The 23,635-nt window shown below is 50.0% G+C and overlaps 1 protein-coding gene and 1 non-coding gene across 2 annotated transcripts; both read left to right on the top strand.

Moving 5' to 3' along the window:
• The first annotated feature begins 3,068 nt into the window (after nucleotides 1–3,068).
• TRNAN-GUU lies at nucleotides 3,069–3,142 on the top strand. The gene has a single exon. It is a non-coding gene; the product is annotated as a tRNA-Asn (tRNA).
• A 13,673-nt stretch (nucleotides 3,143–16,815) lies between these two features.
• RPL36A (ribosomal protein L36a) lies at nucleotides 16,816–23,376 on the top strand. Its single transcript, XM_038748081.1, has 5 exons — nucleotides 16,816–16,889; nucleotides 19,831–19,936; nucleotides 21,264–21,331; nucleotides 22,934–23,056; nucleotides 23,308–23,376. Exons 1-5 carry the CDS (start codon nucleotides 16,887–16,889, stop codon nucleotides 23,326–23,328), a joined length of 321 nt encoding a protein of 106 aa, XP_038604009.1. The 5' UTR covers nucleotides 16,816–16,886; the 3' UTR covers nucleotides 23,329–23,376.
• Nucleotides 23,377–23,635: the final 259 nt, after the last annotated feature.

Genomic DNA, 23,635 nt, shown 5'->3' with positions numbered 1-23,635 from the left:
TATTTTCATTTCAGTGCAGTCTAGCAGAAAGAGCACGGGACTGGGGGGCGGGGGAAGCGGTCAGGAGATGTGGGTGTGAATCCCGGCTCTGCCCCGGCCTGCTGTGTTATTTTACTTGTACATATCTATTCTATTTATTTTATTTTGTTAGTATGTTTGGTTTTGTCTCCCCCTTTTAGACCGTGAGCCCACTGTTGGGTAGGGACTGTCTCTATATGTTGCCAATTTGTACTTCCCAAGCGCTTAGTACAGTGCTCTGCACACAGTAAGTGCTCAATAAATATGATTGATGATGATGATGTTGATGTGACCTCGGACATCTCACCTAATCTCTCTGAGCCTCAGTTTCCTCATCTGGAAAATGGGGATAAGGACACCTGCCTCGCCCTACTTCTCAGGGATGAAATATCAACATTGATGTGAAAGCTCTTTGGTGAAATAAAGGTGCTGTACAAAGAGCATTATTGTTATTCCATTAATCAAATTATGGTATTTACTGAGTGCTTACTGTGTGCAGAGCACAATCCCAAGTGTTTGAGTGTGATATAATAGAGTTGGTAGACACATTCCCCGTCCACAGTGAGCTTACTGTCTAGTAGGTGAGACAAAAATTAAGCTGGATTACGGATACGGACATAAGTGCTGTGGAGCTGAGGGTGGGATGCATACTGGTTGTATTATTAGTATTCTGGGTTTCCCTGGGTGGTTAGACCTTTCGACTGGGGTCTGAAGCAGAGGGTTAACATTATTATTAGTAGTAATAGTATACTTCTCAAGCACTTACTATGTGCCAAACATTGTTCTACGTGCTGGGGTAGTTACAAGCTAATTGGGTTGGACACAGTCCCTGTCCCACGTAATAATAATAATAATAATGATAGCATTGTGAGCCCACTGTTGGGTAGGGACTGTCTCTATATGTTGCCAATTTGTACTTCCCAAGCGCTTAGTACAGTGCTCTGCACATAGTAAGCGCTCAATAAATACGATTGATGATGATGATGCAAAGCACTGTTCTAGGCGCTGGGGGGATACAAGTGATCAGGTTGTCCCACGTGGGGCTCACAGTCTTAATCCCCACTTTACAGATGAGGAAACTGAGGCTCAGAGAGGTTAAGTGACTCACCCAAGATCACACAGCAGACATGTGGGGGAGCCGGGATTAGAACCCATGACCTCTGACTCCCAAGCCCGGGCTCTTTCCAACGAGCCACACTGGAGCTCACGCTCATATACTCATATTACATATTAACTGAGGCACAGAGAAGTGAAGTGACATGCCTAAAGTCACACAGCAGATGTGTGGCGGAGCTGGGATTAGAACCCAGGTCCTTCTGATTCTCAGGCCTGTGTTCTAGCCACTAAGCCACGCCTCTTCTCAAACTTACCCTACGAGAAACAGGCTAACGGCTGGCCTGGGTACCGGGTGTCCGCGCCAGCCGCCCTCGGTCTGGAAAAACCTGTGCCCCTCCCCGCTTCTCCCCGTCTCTCCCCTCTAAAACCGAAAACCACATCTGCTCAGCTACGTCAAGGCTCCGGAGGAGGTTCGGCCCCCCCGCCCACCTGCCCGTCCAGCAGCTGCGTCGGCCGTGGATGACTGAGATGATTCGTGGGGCTGAATGGCTCCGATGCCAACTGGAAGACGTGACCCCCCTCCCCGGTTGGCTCCACGCTGGCCTCTCATCCCAGTCCTTCAGGGACCCCAGCCGTGGATGACTGAGATGATTCATGGGGCTGAATGGCTCCAGTGCCAACTGGAAGACGTGATTCCCCCCCATCCCACCAAGTTGGCTCCACATTGGCCTCTTATCCCAGTCCTTCAGGGACCCCAGCCATGGGTGACTGAGATGATTCGTGAGGCTGAATGGCTCCAATGCCAACTGGAAGACATGACCACCCCCACCACCAAGTTGGCTCCACACTGGCCTCTCATCCCAGTCCTTCAGGGACCCCAGCTATGGATGACTGAGATGATTCGTGGGGCTGAATGGCTTCGATGCCAGCTGGAAGACGTGACCACCCCTACCACCAAGTTGGCTCCACACTGTCCTCTCATCCCAGTCCTTCAGGGACACCAGCCATGGGTGACTGAGATGATTCGTGGGGCTGAATGGCTCCGATGCCAACTGGAAGATGTGACTGCCCCCCTCCATCCCACCAAGTTGGCTCTACACTGGCCTCTCATCCCAGTCCTTCAGGGACCCCAGCCATGGGTGACTGAGATGATTCGTGGGGCTGAATGGCTCCGATGCCAACTGGAAGATGTGACTGCCCCCCTCCATCCCACCAAGTTGGCTCTACACTGGCCTCTCATCCCAGTCCTTCAGGGACCCCAGCCATGGGTGACTGAGATGATTCGTGGGGCTGAATGCTCTGATGCCAACTGGAAAACGTGACCGCTCATCCCCCCCAACCAAGTTGGCTCCACACTGGCCTCTCATCCCAGTAATTCAGGGACCCCAGCCGTGGATGACTGAGATGATTCATGGGGCTGAATGGCTCCAATGCCAACTGGAAGACGTGATTCCCCCCCACATCCCACCAAGTTGGCTCCACACTGGCCTCTCATCCCAGTCCTTCAGAGACCCCCGCCGTAGATGACTGAGATGATTCATGGGGCTGAATGGCTTCGATGCCAACTGGAAGATATGATTTCCCCCCATCCCACCAAGTTGGCTCCACACTGGCCTCTCATCCCAGTCCCTCAGGGACCCCAAGACGCTTCCTCCTTGTCAGGTCCAGGCCCCGGGCCCGGTTGCTCCATCCCCGCCAGCACGTTTTCTCCCCAGCCTAGTTTCCCCAGCACAGCCGGACCGCTGCCTCCCCTCCGGAGGGTGGGGAAGCTACACCCTAAGAAGCAGCACGGCTTCTTAGATAGGGCCCAGGCCTGGGACTCGGAAGGTCACGGGTTCTAATCCCGGCTCCGCCACTTGTCTGCTGCGTGGCCTTGGGCAAGTCGCTTCACTTCTCTGGGCCTCAGTCACCTCATCTATAAAATGGGGATCGAGACTGAGAACCTCGCACGGGGCAGGGACTCTGTCCAATGTGATTTGCTGTGATTTGCTGTGGTCTCTGTGGTGCAATCGGTTAGCGTGTTCGGCTGTTAACCGAAAGGTTGGTGGTTCGAGCCCACCCAGGGACGATTCCCTTTAATCCCGGCTCTGCCAAATGTCAGCTGTGTGACTTTGGGCAAGTCACTTAACTTCTCTGTGCCTCAGTTACCTCATCTGGAAAATGGGGATTAAAACTGTGAGCCCCCCGTGGGACAACCTGATCACCTTGTAACCTCCCCAGCGCTTAGAACAGTGCTTTGTACATAGTAAGCACTTAACAAATACCATTATTATTATTATTATTATTTGCGTGTATTCACCCCAGCACTTTGTACAGTGCCTGGTTCATAATAAGTGCTTAACAGACACCACAGTTATTATTCTTATCAGAGCCTGGCTACTATTCTATTTATTTTGTTAATGATGTGCATTTAGCTTTAATTCTATTTGTTCTGAGGACTTGACACCTGTCCACATGTTTCGTTTTGTTGTCTGTCTCCCCCTTCTAGACTGTGAGCCTGTTGTTGGGTAGGGGCCGTCTCTAGATGTTGCCGACTCGTACTTCCCAAGCGCTTAGTCCAGTGCTCTGCACACAGTAAATGCTCAATAAATATGATTGGATGAATAAATAAATGGGCAGGCGGGAGCCGGCTGTGTCTATTTCCCTCACCGGGTTCGGCCCCCGGATGAACTTTCAGATTCCGAGTTCACGAGCCGCCTACCTGCCATGGGCTCCCCCGAAACGTTGAGGAATGTGTGAAAACCGGAGGCAGCTGAGCCAGCAGGGACTCGTGTCCACCTCCAGCACCATTCATTCAATCGTATTTATTGAGTGCTTACTGTGTGCAGAGCACTGTACTAAGCACTTACATGCCATCCAGCCCACCGTCTGCACAATCACCTTGCCCACTGTCTTCGTACACCCAACTGGGCCCACGTCACCGTGCCCATCCCACCCCGTATACCGACCCTGTATACCGTCTGCCCACGTGATCCTACCCTCTTCTGCGAGCACCTCGACCTGCCCATGAGAAGCAGCGTGCCTTAGTGGAAAGAGCCCGGGCTTGGGAGTCAGAGGTCATGGGTTCAAATCCTGGCTCTGCCACTTGTCAGCTGTGTGACTTTGGGCCAGTCACTTCGCTTCTCTGGGCCTCAGTTCCCTCATCTGTAAACTGGTGATTAAGACTGTGAGCCCCCCCGTGGGACAACCTGATCACCTTGTAACCTCCCCAGCGCTTAAAACAGTGCTTTGCACATAGTAAGCACTTAATAAATGCCATCGTCAATAGTAAGCACTTAACAAATACCACCATCATCATCATCCCTGTTCTTGCCCTGCTCTGCAAGCCAAGCCACAGGTGAGCTTTAATTCTATTTGTTCTGACGACTTGACACCTGTCCACATGTTTTGTTTTGTTGTCTATCTCCCCCTTCTAGACTGTGAGCCCGTTGTTGGGTAGGGACGGTCTCTATATGTTGCCGACTTGTACTTCCCAAGCGCTTAGTACAGTGCTCTGCACACAGTATGCGCTCAATAAATACGATTGAATGAATGAATGAGTGAAGACTGGGAGCCCCACGAGGGACAACCTGATCACCTTGTGCTTTCCAAGCGCTTAGTACAGTGCTCTGCACACAGTAAGTGCTCAATAAATACGATTGAATGAATGAATGAGTGAAGACTGGGAGCCCCACGAGGGACAACCTGATCACCTTGTAACCTCCTCAACACTTAGAACAGTGCTTTGCACATAGTAAGCACTTAATAAATGCCATCATTATTATTATTATTATTAACTTGCACTTCCCAAGCGCTTAGTGCAGTGCTCTGCACACAGTAAGCGCTCAATAAATACGATTAAATGAATGAATGAATGAATGAATGAAGACTGGGAGCCCCACGAGAGACAACCTGATCACCTTGTAACCTCCCCAGCGCTTAGAACAGTGCTTTGCACATAGTAAGCGCTTTATAAATGCCATCATTATTAGTACAGTGTTCTGCACACAGTAAGCGCTCAGTAAATATGACTGAATGAACGAATGAATGAACTGAGAGTTAGAGGGGGCAGGGAGGGACCTGCCTCTCCTTTTAAGATGGGCTGCTTCTAAAGCGGGACGAAACACTGCCCCTCACGCTGTGCTCACCCCACTGGGTTATGGGAGGGGGGCATCTTCAGGCCGGAGGAGGGGTGGCCGGCACCCCCGTGGCCCCCAGACTCCCCCAGAGCCAGCCAGTCAGCCAGCCATCGCTGGGGACGGACCACCTCCTGCGCACAGAGCCCTGTTCCAAGCTGCCCCGGGCATTCCGAGGAGGAGGAGGAGGAGGAAGAAGAGGAGAATTGGTTCTCAAGGCCCCTCCCCTTAATAGTAATAATAATAATAATGATGGCATTTATGAAGATGCCAGTGTAAGAAGATGTAAGTGTAAGAAGATGCCATTAAGAAGATGGCAGTGTAACAGAAGAGAAAGGTCAAATGTCCTTGCAGACGAGCACTTAAGGAGAAGCACGGGTAATGCCTATGGACCCCTAATAGCGATAAAAAGAAATAACCCACTCCACAGCCACGACCTGACTGGCCCAGGGACATCATCTCGTTGCCCTCGTCCTGGTTCTCATCCTCTTTCTCCTCCTTCTCTCCCTCCTCTTATTCCACCCTACCCCACTGTCCTGCCTTGCTCTTACCCGCCGCGATCTCCTCCGGCCTCATCGTCCCCCTCCGCGATCTCCTCCTCTTCCTTCACCCACGGCTCAGGCGATCCCTCCTCTCTGGCCACCTCCTGCGCACCCTCCAAGCCCTGTGGAGCCCAGGCGGGCAGCTGCCGCCCTCCTCTCTGGGCTCTGTCCTCTCTGGGGGGGGATCCCGGACCGGAGCGCCAGGACTACACCCCTTCGCCCCCGACCCTGCTGTGTCACCCCGCCTTCTCCGGGGCCCGCGATCTCTGGGGGCCACAATCCCCAGGAGCTACAGACTCTGGGGGCTACAAATTCCGGGGGCCGCAATCTCTGGGGCCTGCCGTCTCCGGGGACCTCAGCATGTGACTGAGGGGCGAGAGCCCGGGAGGCTTAGAAAGATGTTCCAGATAGAGGGCACTTACTACTCCTCCATGCTTGGTCTGGAGGTTTCGGCAGCCTCCTATTACCTGCGACCGTTAGACGGTCTCCAGTCCTGGGTGGGAACCTCAGCCCGTCCGTGACCTGTCTTCAAATCCAGGGATTTTGCTCCCCAAGTTTGGATGGGGCAGGAGGAGAGGCCTGTGCCTCTGGCTCCGCTCCGCTACATCTTCCCTGCGGGCTTCAAGATTTCTCGATGCTCCGGGCCTTCTGGCCACTCCACGGTGCCCCGGCCCACCGGGATGGGGGCATCCTGCTCCCTCTGTCCCTGGCTCCATCCCCAGGGGTTCCGCCTCACAGAGGCTCCTCTCCATCCAGGGGCTTCCCCACCTAGGACCGTGCTGGAAACGGGCCGGGACCATCCGGCTCCTTCAGGCCGGACCTCGCCCCGCCTCGTGGCCCGGCTCGCCAGCTCCGGGCAAGGCCTGCCGGAGCCTCTGACCTTCTCCTCCTGCCCGTCCTGGCTCCCCCCGCCAACACACCGCCGGCAGCCGCGCTCCCACCCCGTTTCCCCACGGGCCCAGAGAGGGGACTCACCGCGGGCCGCACTGCCGGCCGCCACTCCGCGTTCGGGCCTCCGCCGTGGCTCAGGACACGAGGCCGGCCCGCTGCCTCGCGCTGCCGGGCCCGGGGTGGCTGGACTCGATCGCAGCGGGACCTGGGCCCGGAGACATATTTTTGCAGCCCGGAGAGGAAGGACACTGAGCAAAACCCCACCCTTTCACAGCCACTCAGTTCCCCTTTTTATGCTTCCTGACTTCAACCACCCTCCTGCCCTTTTTTTTTCTTCTTAGCCCCGTATCTTGCTTCCCCCTCAACGTGCGTGGGACCTCCGACACTGCCACCCTGAGTCGTGCGCTGAAAGAGCCTTCCTTGTCCTCCATCGGGGCCGGTGTCCCCAAGACGTCCGGTCGCCATCGCACAGGCCGCAGCGTGTGAGGAAAGCCAGGCCGAGGAGGAGGATGGGGGTCCTTGGAAAAAGCCTAATCGTAATAATAATTTTGGTATTTGTTAAGCACTTACTATGTGCGAAGCACTTCCTTGTCCCCCCTCGGGGCCGGTGTCCCCGAGACACCCAGTCGCCATCGCGCAGGCCGCAGCGTGTGAGGAAAGCCAGGCCGAGGAGGAGGATGGGGGTCCTTGGAAAAAGCCTAATCGTAATAATAATTTTGGTATTTGTTAAGCACTTACTACGTGCGAAGCAATTCCTTGTCCCCCCTCGGGGCCTGTGTCCCCGAGACACCCAGTCGCCATCGCTCAGGCCGCAGCGTGTGAGGAAAGCCAGGCCGAGGAGGAGGATGGGGGTCCTTGGAAAAAGCCTAATCATAATAATAATTTTGGTATTTGTTAAGCGCTGTTAACAAAGCACTGCTCTGGGGAGGATACATGATGATCAAGTTGTCCCACGTGGGGCTCACAATCTTAATCCCCATTTGACAGATGAGTTAACTGAGGCCCAGGGAAGTGAAGCGACTTGCCCAGAGTCCCACAGCTGACAAGTGGCGGAGTTGGGATTTGAACCCATGACCTCTGACTCCCAAGTCCAGGCTCTTTCCGCTGAGCCACGGCTAGGGACCGAACCCCCGAAGAATCACTTTACAGAGATTCCTGCGCTCCACTCACCCAGGGGAGACGCTCTAGAGAAGCAGCGTGGATCAGTGGAAAAGAGCCCGGGCTTTGGAGTCAGAGGTCATGGGTTCAAATCCCCCTCCACCATTCATTCATTCATTCAATCATATTTATTGAGCGCTTACTGTGTGCAGAGCACTGTACTAAGTGCTTGGGAAGCACAGGTTGGCAACCTATAGAGACGGTCCCTACCCAACAGTGGGCTCACTGTCTAGAAGGGGGAGACAGAGAACAAAACAAAACATATTAACAAAATAAAATAAATAGAATAAATATGTATAAGTAAAATAAATAGAGTAATAAATACATACAAACATATATACATATATATAGGTGCTGTGGGGAAGGGAAGGAGGTAAGACGGTGGGGATGGGGAGGGGGAGGAGGGGGAGACAAAGGAGGGGGCACAGTCTGGGAAGGCCAATTATCAGCTGTGTGACTTTGGGCAAGTCACTTCACTTCTCTGTGCCTCAGTTACCTCATCTGTAAAATGGGGGTTAAGACTGTGAGCCTCCTGTGGGACAACCTGGTCACCTTGTAACCTCCCCAGCGCTTAGAACAGTGCACATAGTAAGCGCTTAATAAATGCCATTATTATTATTATTATAAGAGGATCCAGCCGAAGATACACGCCTCTGACATCTCATCTTTTTCCTCGTCTGGACCCCATCGCTTTGCTACTTGCTGTGGTCCTACGCTGGTCTTTATCTGTCTCTCCCCACCTGGAATGAGAGTCCCCGCTGTTGGGTATATATGTCTCTATATGTTGCCAACTTGTACTTCCCAAGCACTTAGCACAGTGCTCTGCACACAGTAAGTGCTCAATAAATATGATTGAAAGAATGAATGAGTGAATATTATTAACTGAGGCTGGTAGTGGGCCTGCTAAGGTTGGCCTAGAAACTTCACTTTTGTAGGAATCTTGCGGGAGTGGGGGCGGGGGACTTGTTAGTGGGGAGGGTGAGTGAGGCGGAGACTGCAGGATCCTCCTTTTGGGGGGCTCACAAGACTTGGAAGTGAGGGGCAGGGGGTCCTCACCATAAAAACGCCGAACCTCCTCTGGGACCCCAAGCTGCGGGGCCCTCCCGTACGTCCTCTCGGCTCACTCATTTGCTTGGAAAGGAGTTTGCAGCTGATAAAAATGTCAGCCCTGAAGCCTCCTGCCCGTCCCCACGTTCTGGAGCCTTCTAGACTGTGAGCCCACTGTTGGGTCGGGACTGTCTCTATGTTGCCAACTTGTACTTCCCAAGCGCTCAGTACAGTGCTCTGCACACAGTAAGCACTCAGTAAATACGATTGAATGAATGAATGAATGGAGGGTTTGGAGCATCTTCTCAGAGGATCTGCTCTTTCCCGGCCTTGTCGCTCCGAACTCTGGCAAGAAGAGGTTCAGTGGATTTGGGATAGACGCTCTCACCACTTCAAGATGTGAGCCCGCTGTTGGGTAGGGACCGTCTCTCTATGTTGCCAACTTGTACTTCCCAAGAGCTTAGCACAGTGTTCTGCACACAGTAAGTGCTCAATAAATACGATTGAATGAATGAATGAATGGAGGGTTTGGAGCTACTTCCCATAGGATCTGCTCTTTCCCGGCCTTGTCACTCCGAACTCTGGCAAGAAGAGGTTCAGTGGATTTGGGATAGACGCTCTCACCAAGATGTGAGCCCGCTGTTGGGTAGGGACCGTCTCTATATGTTTCCAACTTGTACTTCCCAAGCGCTCAGTACAGTGCTCTGCACACAGTAAGCGCTCAATAATTACGATTGAATGAAGGAATTCATTCAATCACTTAATCACTCCTCACCCTCGGCTTCAAGGCTATCCATCCCCTCGCCCCCTCCTACCTCACCTCCCTTCTCTCCTTCTGCAGCCCAGCCCGCACCCTCTGCTCCTCTGCCGCTCACCTTCTCACCGTACCTCGTTCTCGCCTGTCCCGCCGTCGCCCACGTCCTCCCCCTGGCCCGGAATGCCGTCCCTCTGCCCATCTGCCAAGCTAGCTCTCTTCCTCCCTTCAAGGCCCTACCGAGAGCTCACCTCCTCCAGGAGGCCTTCCCACACTGAGCCCCCTCTTTCCTCTCCCCCTCCTCCCCCTCCCCATCCCCCCCGCCTTACCTCCTTCCCTTCCCCACAGCACCTGTATATATGTATATATGTTTGTACGGATTTATTACTCTATTTATTTATTTATTTTACTTGTACATATCTATTCTATTTATTTTATTTTGTCCTCCGTCTCCCCCTTCTAGACTGTGAGCCCACCGTTGGGTAGGGACTGTCTCTATGTGTTGCCAACTTGGACTTCCCAAGCGCTTAGTCCAGTGCTCTGCACATAGTAAGCGCTCAATAAATACGATTGATTGATTGATTGATGGATGAATGAATGAATGAAGATGGATCAGTGCCAAAATGATTACTGCACTCTCCCTGGACGGGCTCCAGTCCCACTGCAGAGCACGGGTGAAGACATGAGAGGAAGTTCTCCGGGTGTGTTTGCTGGGACTGAAGGTGCCAGAAGCTTCAGGGTCAACCAGACACACGCCTGGCCTCAATCAATCAATCAATCGATCGTATTTATTGAGCACTTACTGTGTGCAGAGCACTGTACTAAGCGCTTGGGAAGTACAAGTTGGCAACATATAGGGACGGTCCCTACCCAACAGTGGGCTCTTGGAAGCCAGGTCAGGCTCCCCCGGGGTCTGGCTGGGCTTGAACTAGGGCGGTTGTCACACCAGGCAGCCCGGAATGAATGAGCCCCCTCCTTCCTCTTCCCCTCCCCACAGCACCTCATTATATGTATATATGTTTGTACGGATTTATAACTCTACCTATTTTATTTGTACATATTTATTCCATTTATTTTATTTTGTTAATATGTTTTGTTTTGTCGTCTGTCTCCCCCTTTTCTAGACTGTGAGCCCGCTGTTGGGTAGGGACCGTCTCTCTATGTTGCCAACTTGGACTTCCCAAGCGCTTTGCGCAGTGCTCTGCACACAGTAAGTGCTCAATAAATACGATTGAATGAATGAATGAATATTTATTTTTCTTGTACATATTTATTCTATTTTATTTTGTTAATATGTTCCATCTTGTTGTCTGTCTCCCCCTTCTAGACCGTGAGCCCGCTGTTGGGTAGGGACCGTCTCTCTATGTTGCCGACTTGGACTTCCCAACTGCTTAGCACAGTGCTCTGCACACAGTAAGTGCTCAATAAATACGATTGAATGAATGAATGAATATTTATTTTTCTTGTACATATTTATTCTGTTTATTTTATTTTGTTAATATGTTCTATCTTGTTGTCTGTCTCCCCCTTCTAGACTGTGAGCCCACTGTTGGACAGGGACCGTCTCTCTATGTTGCCGACTTGGACTTCCCAAGCGCTTAGCGCAGTGCTCTGCACACAGTAAGTGCTCAATAAATACGATTGAATGAATGAATGAATGAATATTCATTTTACTTGTACATATTTATTCTGTTTATTTTATTTTGTTAATATGTTCTGTCTTGGGTTGGGTAGGGACCCTCTCTAGATGTTGCCAACTTGGACTTCCCGAGCGCTTAGTCCAGTGCTCTGCACACAGTAAGCGCTCAGTAAATACGATTGAATGAATGAATGAATGAATGAATGAGCCCCCTCCATCCTCTTCCCCTCCCCACAGCACCTCATTATATGTATATATGTTTGTACATATTTATTACTCTATTTTATTTGTACGTATTTATTCTATTTATTTTGTTAATATGTTTTGTTTTGTTCTCTGTCTCCCCCTTTTCTAGACTGTGAGCCTGCTGTTGGGTAGGGACCGTCTCTCTGTGCTGCCAACTTGGACTTCCCAAGCGCTTAGTCCAGTGCTCTGCACACAGTAAGCGCTCAATGAATATGATTGAATGAATGAATGACTATTTATTTTTCTTGTACAAATTTATTCTGTTTATTTTATTTTGTTAGTATGTCCTATCTTGTTGTCTGTCTCCCCCTTCTAGACTGTGAGCCCGCTGTTGGGTAGGGACCGTCTCTCTGTGTTGCCAACTTGGACTTCCCAAGCACTTAGTCCAGTGCTCTGCACACAGTAAGCGCTCAATGAATATGATTGAATGAATGAATGACTATTTATTTTTCTTGTACATATTTATTCTGTTTATTTTATTTTGTTAGTATGTCCTATCTTGTTGTCTGTCTCCCCCTTCTAGACCGTGAGCCCGCTGTTGGGTAGGGACCGTCTCTCTGTGTTGCCAACTTGGACTTCCCAAGCGCTTAGTCCAGTGCTCTGCACACAGTAAGCGCTCAATGAATACGATTGAATGAATGAATGAATGAATATTCATTTTACTTGTACATATTTATTCTGTTTATTTTATTTTGTTAATATGTTCTGTCTTGGGTTGGGTAGGGACCGTCTCTAGATGTTGCCAACTTGGACTTCCCAAGCGCCTAGTCCAGTGCTCTGCACACAGTAAGCGCTCAGTAAATACGATTGAATGAATGAATGAGTCCCCTCCTTCCTCTTCCCCTCCCCACAGCACCTCATTATATGTATATATGTTTGTACGTATTTATTACTCTATTTTATTTGTACATATTTATTCTATCTATTTTGTTAATATGTTTTGTTTTGTTGTCTGTCTCCCCCTTCTAGACTGTGAGCCTGCTGTCGGGTAGGGGCCGTCTCTAGATGTGGCCAACTTGGACTTCCCAAGCGCTTAGTACAGTGCTCTGCACACAGTAAGTGCTCAATAAATACGATTGAATGAATGAATGAATATTTATTTTTCTTGTACATATTTATTCTGTTTATTTTATTTTGTTAATATGTTCTGTCTTCTTGTGTGTCTCTCCCTTCTAGACCGTGAGCCCGCTGCTGGGTAGGGACCGTCTCTCTATGTTGCCAACTTGGACTTCCCAAGCGCTTAGTCCAGTGCTCTGCACACAGTCAGCGCTCAATAAATACGACTGAATGAATGAATGAGTCCCCTGGGCCCACCTACCTGCTTCTAAATGCTGATCGAGAAGGATAAATAATCTTAATAGTAATAAAAATAATTAGAGCATTTTTAAGCGCTTACTATGTCCCAGTCACCATACCAAGCAGTGGGGTAGATACAAGACGATCGGGTTGGATTTAGGCCTTAACTCACATAGAGCACACAGATTGATTCCCCAAGCAGCGTGGCTCAGTGGAAAGAGTCTGGGCTTCGGAGTCAGAGGTCACGGGTTCTAATCCCGCCTCCGCCACTTGTCAGCTGTGTGACTTTGGGCAAGTCACCTCACTTCTCTGGGCCTCGGTTCCCTCATCTGTCAAATGGGGATGAAGACTGGGAGCCCCACGAGGGACAACCTGATCACCTTGTAACCTCCCCAGCGCTTAGCACAGTGCTTTGCATATAGTAAGCACTTAATAAATGCCATTATTATTATTATTATTATTATTATTTAGCAAGGACACAGTTTCTCTGCAAGAAAGAATGCCCCCTAAAGAATCATATCCTCAGTTACCTCATCTGTAAAATGGGGATTAAGACTGTGAGCGCCATGTGGGAAAAACTGATCACCTTGTTACCTCCCCAGCGCTTAGAACAGTGCTTTGCACATAGTAAGCGCTTAATAAATGCTATTTATTATTATTATTATTATTATTATTATTATTATTATTATTACCCATCTTCTGCTCCTCCTCCCCACCCCATCGCCCTTACTCCCTCCCTGTGCTCTACCCCCTTCCCTCCCCAGAGTACTGGTATATATTTGTACATATCTATTACTCTACTTATTTGATTAATGATATGTTTATATCTATAATTCTATTTATTTTGATGCTATGGACGCCCATGTATATTTGTACATATCTATTACTCTACTTATTTGATTAATGATGTGTTTATATCTATAATTCTATTTATTTTGATGCTATGGATGCCCATGTATATTTGTACATATCTATTACTCTACTTATTTTATTCATGATGTGTTTATATCTATAATTCTATTTATTTTGATGCTATGGATGCCCGTGTATCTTTGTACGTATCTATTACTCCACTTATTTCATTAATGATGTGTTTATGTCTATAATTCTATTTATTTTGATGCTAAGGACGCCCTTGTATCTTTGTACTTATCTATTACTCTACTTATTTTATTGATGATGTGTTTATATCAATAATTATATTGATTTTGATGCTATGGATGCCCGTGTATCTTTGTACATATCTATTACCCCACTTATTTTATTAATGATGTGTTTATGTCTATAATTCTATTTATTTTGATGCTAAGGACGCCCTTGTATCTTTGTACGTATCTATTACTCTACTTATTTTATTAATGACGTGTTTATATCTGTAATTCTATTTATTTTGATGCTATTGACGTCAGTCTTCTTGTTTTATTTTGTTCTCCGTCTCCCCCTTCTAGACCATGAGCCCGTTGTTGGGTAGGGACCGTCTCTCTATGTTGCCAACTTGTACTTCCCAAGCGCTCAGTACAGTGCTCTGCGCACAGTAAGCGCTCAATAAATACGATTGAATGAATGAATGACTCCAAGCGCTTAGTCCAGTGCTCTGCGCACAGTAAGAAGGAGAAGCAGCGTGGCTCAGTGGAAAGAGCCCGGGTTTTGGAGTCAGAGGTCATGGGTTCAAATCCCGCCTCTGCCAATTGTCAGCTGGGTGACTTTAGGCAAGTCACTTCACTCCTCTGGGCCTCAATGACCTCAGCTGTAAAATGGGGATTAAGACTGTGAGCCCCCCGTGGGACAACCTGATCACCCTGTAACCTCCCCAGCGCCTAGAACAGTGCTTTGCACATAGTAAGCCCTTAATAATTGCCGTTATTATTATTAGTAGTAGTAGTAGTAAGCGCTCAATACATAGGATTGAATGAATGACTTCAAGCACTTTATCCAGTGCTCTGCGCACAGTAAATGCTCAATAAATAGGATTGAATGAATGACTCCAAGCGCTTAGTCCAGTGCTCTGCGCACAGTAAACGCTCAATAAACAGGATTGAATGAATGACTTCAAGCGCTCAGTCCAGTGCTCTGCGCACAGTAAGCGCTCAATACATAGGAGTGAATGAATGACTCCAAGCGCTCAGTCCAGTGCTCTGCGCACAGTAAGCGCTCAATAAATAGGATTGCATGAATGACTCCAATCGCTTAGTCCAGTGCTCTGCGCACAGTAAGCGCTCAATACATAGGGTTGAATGAATGACTCCAAGCGCTCAGTCCAGTGCTCTGCGCACGGTAAGCGCTCAATACATAGGGTTGAATGAGTGACTCCACGCGCTCAGCCCAGTGCTCTGTGCACGGTAAGCGCTCAATACATAGGGTTGAATGAATGACTCCAAGCGCTCAGTTCAGTGCCATGCGCACGGTAAGCGCTCAATACATAGGGTTGAATGAGTGACTCCAAGCGCTCAGTCCAGTGCTCTGCGCACAGTAAGCGCTCAATACATAGGGTTGAATGAATGACTCCAAGTGCTCAGTCCAGTGCTATGCACATGGTAAGCGCTCAATACATAGGATTGAATGAATGACTCTAAGCCCTCAGTCCAGTGCTCTGCGCACAGTAATCAATCAATCGTATTTATTGAGCGCTTACTGTGTGAAGAGCACTGTACTAAGTGCCTGGGAAGTACAAGTTGGCAACATACAGAGACGGTCCCTACCTAACAGTGGGCTCACAATCTAGAAGGGGAAGCGCTGAATACATAGGATTGAATGAATGACTCCAAGCGCTCAGTCCAGTGCTGTGCGCACGGTAAGCGCTCAATACATAGGACTGAACGAATGACTCCAAGCGCTCAGTCCAGTGCTCTGTGCACAGTAAGCGCTCAATAAGTAGGATTGAATGAATGACTCCAAGCGCTCAGTCCAGCGCTCTGCACACAGTAAGCGCTCAATAAATAGGATTGCATGAATGACTCCAATCGCTTAGTCCAGTGCTCTGCACACAGTAAGCGCTCAATAAATAGGACTGAATGAATGACTCGTCGCTTAGTCCAGTGCTCTGCGCACAGTAAGCCCTCAATACATAGGGTTGAACGAATGACTCCAAGCGCTTAGTCCAGTGCTCTGCGCACAGCAAGCGCTCAATACGTAGGGTTGAAGGAATGACTCCAAGCACTCAGCCCAGTGCTGTGTGCACAGTAAGTGCTCAATACATAGGATTGAACGAATGACTCCAAGCGCTTAGTCCAGTGCTCTATGCACAGTAAGCGCTCAATAAGTAGGAGTGAATGAATGACTTCAAGTGCTCAGTCCAGTGCTCTGCGCACAGTAAGTGCTCAATACATAGGATTGAATGAATGACTCCAAGCACTCAGTCCAGTGCTCTGTGCACAGTAAGCGCCCAATACATAGGATTGAACGAATGACTCCAAGCGCTCAGTCCAGTGCTGTGCGCACGGTAAGCGCTCAATGCATAGGATTGAACGAATGACTCCAAGCGCTCAGTCCAGTGCTGTGCACACAGTAAACGCTCAATACATAGGGTTGAAGGAATGACTCCAAGCGCTCAGTCCAGTGCTGTGCACACAGTAAGCGCCCAATACATAGGATTGAACAAATGACTCCAAGTGCTCAGTCCAGTGCTCTGCGCACAGTAAGTGATCAATACATAGGATTGAACGAATGACTCCAAGCGCTCAGTCCAGTGCTCTGCTCACAGTAAGCGCTCAATACATAGGATTGAATGAATGATTCCAAGCGCTCAGTCCAGTGCTCTGCATACAGTAGGCGCTCAATACATAGGGTTGAATGAATGACTCCAAGCGCTCAGGCCAGTGCTCTGCTCACAGTAAGTGCTCAATGCATAGGGTTGAATGAATGACTCCAAGCGCTCAGTCCAGTGCTCTGCGCACAGTAAGCGCTCAATAAATAGGATTGAATAAATGACTCTCCCCTTCGTCCTCCGGCTCCGCAAGCGGTAACGGCCGCCCCGCAGGGGGCGCTCTTCCACAGCGTCGCAGGCTGCGCTGGCTGGGACTCTATGGTCGTTTTTCTCCCATCAGGCCGCGCGGCCCGGCGGCCCTTATGTACTTCCGCTTCCGGTGTTGTCCTTTCCCTTCCGTCTTCGTGCCGCTGCCGCCGTCATGGTGAGAGTCGTAGGAGGCGCGGGGATGTGTGTGGGATCAGGATCCGCGTCCATCCTTCTTCCCGGGGGCCCCAGCCGGGCTCGCATCGGGCTCTGGGGACCGACAGGACCTTGAGGGATTGGGGGGGACGTCGATGATGCGCGGCCGGGGAGGATAGGGAGGAAGATGGCGATGGGTTGCAGGAGCCCCTCGTCAAGGCCTGCGGCCTACGGCCATTATTGTCACTATTGTCTACGCTGTGAGCCCACTGTTGGGTAGGGACCGTCTTTAGATGTTGTCAACTTGGACTTCCTAAGCGCTTAGTACAGTGCTCTGCACACAGTAAGCGCTCAGTAAATACGATTGATTGTTGGGTAGGGACCGTCTCTATGTGTTGCCGACTTGTACTTCCTAAGCGCTTAGTCCAGTGCTCTGCACACAGTAAGCGCTCAATAAATACGATCGATTGATTGATTATTGTCACTATAATCATAATGATGGCACTTATTAAGCGCTTACTATGTGCAAAGCACTGTTCTAAGCGCTGGGGAGGCTACAAGGTGATCAGGTGGTCCCACATGGGGCTCACAGTTTGAATCCCCATTTTACAGATGAGGCCACTGAGGCCCAGAGAAGTGAAGCGACTTGCCCAAAGTCACCCAGCTGACAGTTGGCGGAGCTGGGATTTGAACCCATGACCTCTGCCTCCAAAGCCCGGGCTCTTTCCAATGAGCCAAGCTGCTTCCTGTCAGTAATTATCGTGACATTTGTTAAGCGCTTACTATGTGCCCAGCACTGTTCTAAACGCTGGGGAAGATACAAGGTCATCAGGGCATTCAAGGCCCTACTGAGAGCTCACCTCCTCCAGGAGGCCTTCCCACACTCAACCCCCTCCTTCCTCCCCCTCTCCATCCCCCCCACGCCTTACCTCCTTCCCTTTCGCACAGTACCTGTATATACGTTTGTATGTATTTATTACTCTATTCATTTATTTTACTTGTACACATCTATTCTATTTATTTTCTTAATATGTTTGGTTTTGCCCTCTGTCTCCCCTTTCTAGACTGAGCCCACTGTTGGGTAGGGACCATCTCTATGTGTTGCCAACTTGGACTTCAGTCAATTAGTCAATCAGTCGTATTTATTGAGCGCTTACTGTGTGCAGAGCACTGTACTAAGCGCTTGGGAAGGACAAGTTGGCAACATATAGAGACGGTCCCTACCCAACAGTGGGCTCACAGTCTAAAAGTGCTTAGTACAATGCTCTGCACACAGTAAGCGCTCAATAAATACGATTGATTGATTGGCAGTCGGAGGTCGCGGGTGCTAATCCCGCCTCTGCCACTTAATGATGATGGCCTCCTCCAGGAGGCCTTCCCAGACTGAGCCCCCTCCTTCCTTTCCCCCTCCATCCCCCCGCCTTACCTCCTTCCCTTCCCCACAGCACCTGTATATATGTATATATGTTCGTACGTATTTATTACTCTATCTTACTTGTACATGTTTATTCTATTTATTTTATTCCGTTACTATGTTTTGTTTTGTTCTCTTTCTCCCCCTTCTAGACTGTGAGCCCACTGTTGCGTAGGGACCGTCTCTATATGTTGCCGACTTGGACTTCCCAAGCGCTTAGTACAGTGCTCTGCACACAGTAAGCGCTCAATAAATACGATTGAATGAATGAAATGGCATTTGTTAAGCGCTTACTATGTGCAAAACACTGTACTAGGCGCTTGGGAGGATACAAGGTGAACAGGTTGACGCACATGGGGCTCACGCTCCTAATCCCCAGGCGCCTGTCTGCTGTGGGGCTTTGGGCAAGTCACTTCACTTTTCTGGGACTCAGTGACCTCATCTGGAAAATGGGGATTAAGACTGAGCCTCAAGTGGGACAACCTGATAGTAATAATAATAATGGCATTTATTAAGCGCTTACTGTGTGCAAAGCACTGTGACCTCATCTGGAAAATGGGGATTAAGACTGAGCCTCAAGTGGGACAACCTGATAGTAACAATAATAACAGTAATAATGGCATTTATTAGGCGCTTACTGTGTGCAAAGCACTGTTCCAAGCGCTGGGGAGGATACAAGATGATCAGGTTGTCCCACGAATAATGGCATTTATTAAGTGCTTACTGTGTGCAAAGCACTGTGACCTCATCTGGAAAATGGGGATTAAGACTGAGCCTCAAGTGGGACAACCTGATAGTAACAATAATAATAATAATAATGGCATTTATTATGCGCTTACTGTGTGCAAAGCACTGTTCCAAGCGCTGGGGAGGATACAAGGTGATCAGGTTGTCCCACGTGGGGCTCACACTCATAATCCCCAGACACTTGCCTGCTGTGGGACTTTGGGCAAGTCACTTCACTTCTCTGGGCCTCAGTGACCTCATTTGGAAAATGGGGATTAAGACTGTGAGCCCCCCCCCCATGGGACAACCTGATAATAATAATAATGATAATAATGTAAGTGCTTACAGCGTGCAAAACACTTCTAAGCGCCGGGGAGGTTACAAGGTGATCAGGTTGTCCCACGGAGGGGCATACAGTCTTCATCCCTATTTCTCAGATGAGGTAACTGAGGCCCAGGGAAGTGAAGTGACTTGCCCAAAGTCACACAGCTGACAGTTGGCGGAGGCCGGGATTAGAACCCACAATCTCCGACTCCCCCAAGCCCGGGCTCTTTCCACTAAGCCACGCTGCAGGTGGCGGGCCGGCCCGCCCTCCCAGGGCTCCCCGAGCTTCCCATCGTCATCATCATCAATCGTATTTATTGAGCGCTTACTATGTGCAGAGCACTGTACTAAGCGCTTGGGAAGTACAAATTGGCAACATATAGAGACAGCCCCTACCCAACAGTGGGCTCACAGTCTAAAAGGGGGAGCCCTTTTAGGGCCGAGGGAGCGAGGACTGGGGGTCGGGCACCGATCGCCTAACTCATGCTTTCGCCCCCAGGTGAACGTGCCCAAAACCCGCAGGACCTACTGCAAGAAGTGTGGCAAGCACCAGCCTCATAAAGTCACCCAGTACAAGAAGGGCAAGGACTCCCTCTATGCCCAGGGTAAGGTGTCATCCATTCACTCCGTCGTCTTTACTGAGCACCTGTTGTGTGCGGAGCACCGGACTAAGCGCTTGGGAAGTACAATTCGGCCACAGGGACAGTCCCTACCCAACAATGGGCTCAGTCTGGAACGACAAAACAAGTAGAGCGGCATCAATACCATCAAAAGAAATAGAATTACAAATATATACATATACGTCATCAATAAAATGGAGTAATAAATATGTACAAATATACACGAGTACTGTGGGGCCGGGAGGGGGGTGGGGGCGATGGGGAGGGGAAGAGGAGAGGAAAAGCGTGGGGGGGGGTGCAGTCTGGGAAGGCCTCGTGGAGGAGGTGAGCTCTCAGTAGGGCTTTGAAGGGAGGAAGAGAGCTAGTTTGGCCGACGTGAGGAGGGAGGGCATTCCAGGCCAGAGGTAGGACACGGGCCGGGGGTCGATGGCGGGGAAAGGTGCAAACGGGCCGCAGTGATCACCCGGAACCCATTTCCTGGTGCTGCCGCATTCATGTAGTTGTATTTAATAATAACGGCATTTGTTAAGCGCTTACTATGTGCCAAGCACTGTTCCAAGCTGCTGGGTGGGTACAAAGTAATCAGCTTGTCCCACATGGGGCTCGCTTTCTTAATCCCCATTTTACATGAGGTAATTGAGGCAGAGACATGAAGTGACTTGCCCAAAGTCACACAGTTGACAAGGGACGGAGGCGGAATTAGAACCCCTGACCTCTGGCTCCCAAGCCCGGGCTCTTTCCACCGAGCCATGGGCTTACTGTGTGCAAAGCACTCTATTAAGCGCTGGGGATAGTACAATACAGCCACAGTGGAGCAGTAATACAGCAACACGGCGGTGTGGCCTAGGCTGGTGGCCGGGCCCTGGGCTGCAGAGGAATGAGTTTGTTGTTTAGTGTACTCTGCCAAGTGCTTAATACAGCGCTTTGCACACAGTAAGCAGCAGCGGGGCTCAGTGGAAGGAGCATGGGCTTTGGAGTCAAAGGTCATGGGTTCGAATCCCGGCTGTGCCAATTGTCAGCTGTGTGATTTTGGGCAAGTCACAACTTCTCTGTGCCTGAGTTACCTCATCCTCATCTGTCAAATGGGGATTAAGACTGAGCCCCACGTGGGACGACCTGATCACCTTGTAACCTCTCCAGCGCTTAGAGCAGTGCATTGCACATAGCAAGCGCTTAATAAATGCCATTATTATTATTAGTAAGCGCTCCATAAGTACGGTTGAATGAAAGAGGAACACGGGAGCCCTTTGCAGCTGACCACGTACTCCCGAACGGTGATACCTGCCGTGACAGTGTCTCTCTCACTCCCCAGGAAAGAGGCGATACGACCGCAAGCAGAGCGGCTACGGTGGGCAGACGAAGCCTATCTTCCGGAAGAAGGTGAGTCCTATGGGGCAGATCGGGGGAGACTTCCCTAAGGTGGGAGGAATCTGGCTTTCTTTGCATCCCGTGTGGGTCATTCGTTCATTCAGTCGTATTTATTGAGTGCTTACTGTGTGCGGAGTACTCAGTACAAGTTGGCCACATATAGAGACTGTCCCTACCCAACAACGGGCTCACAGTCTAGAAGGGGGAGACAGACAACAAAACACGTAGACGGGTGTCAGAATCGTCAGAACAAGTGCTATGAGGAGGGGAAGGAGGTAGGGCAGAGGTGGGGATGAGGAGGAGGAGAGGGAAAAGGGGGCTCAGTGTGGGAAGGCCTCCTGGAGGAGGTGAGCTCTCAGTAGGGCTTTGAAGGGAGGAAGAGAGCTAGCTTGGCGGATGGGCGGAAGGAGGGCATTCCGGGCCAGGGGGAGGGCGTGGGCCGGGGGTCGACGGCGAGAGGTGAGAATGAGGCACAGTGAGGAGGTTAGGGGCAGAGGAGCGGAGGGTGCGGGCTGGGCTGGAGAAGGAGAGAAGGGAGGTGAGGTAGGAGGGGCAAGGTGATGGAGAGCCTTGAAGCCGAGAGTGAGGAGTCTTTACTTGATTCGTAGGTTGACAGGCAGCCACTGGAGATTTTTGAGGAGGGGAGTGACATGCCCAGAGCGCGTTTCTGTACAGACACTCACTTCACAATTGGCTTTTTCTGAGGAAGGAGAATGGGGATGTCACCCCCTAGCCGACCCAACGGTTGGCAGTTGCGACAAGGTCCAACTGGGTCGGCTTGGGAGGAAAATGGAAATGGCCATTTCCACGCCCGCTGCCGAAGCGGGAGGGCTCTTCGTTACTCTTGGCATCGCCTAGCCGCATACGTTCTAGATACGTCCAGATACGTTCAGAACTTGGGCAAGCTGATGGACTTTTTGTTGAGAAAGTTGGCGGAGGGGTTCCTGGCTACCGTGGGGTGTGTGGCACGGCTTTGGGGTGAAGTGGTCAGGTTAAATGAGGTATGGCACAACTTGGGGGTAGAATGGTCAGGTTAAATAAGTCCCCACAATTGCCACATTACGGCTTCCGAGCACCTCCATTTGGGACCTGAGGGTAACTCATGGGCAGACTGGGATGGAGATACGGCTCCATTTGTAAAGCTTCCACTTCAGTCTGTATGTGGAATAAGAATACTACTGTGTGCCTGCTGAGTACAACATATTCTAGAAGCGAGTGTACGGTTGAAAAGTAGGCCCAGACCCCGGCCTCCAAGGGAGCTGATAATCTTGAGAGAAGGGCTGGCAGTGGACGTATAAGGAAGGGTGATTTTATAGGGAGACAGTTTGCCTTAATGCATGGCCCTGGGAGTCAGATTTGGATTCTAGTGCCACTTACCATTTGTATGGCCATGGGCGAGTCCCGTAAGTTCTGGGCCTCAGTTTCCTTCTGCTAACTTGGGACAAAATACTTGCCCGCTCTCTCGGGTGGAGAGCCCTGTATGGGACAGGGACCGTAAACTAGTCATCTCTCGCATCTAGCCAGTGTTTAACAAAATGCTGGGCACAGAGCAGCATTTATTAAAATTGCTCCACGCTTATTGTTTGACCCACAAGAACACATCTTTCTTCCCAGGCTAAGACCACAAAGAAGATTGTGTTGAGGCTGGAATGTGTTGAGCCCAACTGCAGGTCTAAGAGGATGCTGGCTATTAAGAGGTGCAAGCACTTTGAACTCGGAGGAGACAAGAAGAGAAAGGTAGGTTGTGTAGTGTGGCATCTTGCAGCCTGGGGAGTGTGCATAGCCGCTGTGACAAATGGCCCCATGCTGTAGTTCTACATCAGTGGGATTTACTGAACGCTTATAAGAGTGCTGTACTAAATGCATCGGAAAGTACAGTACAACAAAGTCGGTAAAGGGCAGACTTGCTTGATTTGGGGTTTGGGTTTCATTTTTTCAGTGCTGTCCCAAATACCTCTACTCACTACGTCTTTTGTATTTTGTTCTAGGGCCAGGTGATCCAGTTCTAAGCAGCTTGATTGTTTTGATGGAGCAATTAAAATGCTGAAACCATTGTATGTTTGGGGTTTGGTCTCGTGTCTGGGGGGAGCTGCCGTTTTGTGCAAAATGGAAAGCTGTATGACCTCACAAGGTGCCAACCGGGGCTGCTTGGGGTCATTCTAGTGAAATCCATTACGTTACGCGTGGTCTAGGCTGAAGTTGTCCCAAGGCAGGACTCAATGCCTCTCCTCCCTCCAAGGAACTGCAAGTTTCCTAAGTGGTTTCTATGCTCCATTCTCCCCCCAACCCACACTCCATAAGGCTGCTGAGTAGGGG

The sequence above is a fragment of the Tachyglossus aculeatus genome, chromosome 6 (assembly GCF_015852505.1).
Source record: "Tachyglossus aculeatus isolate mTacAcu1 chromosome 6, mTacAcu1.pri, whole genome shotgun sequence".
Taxonomy (NCBI): Eukaryota; Metazoa; Chordata; class Mammalia; order Monotremata; family Tachyglossidae; genus Tachyglossus; species Tachyglossus aculeatus.
The sequence above is the reverse complement of the archived record's forward strand: the minus strand, read 5'-3'. Positions and strand labels throughout refer to the sequence as shown.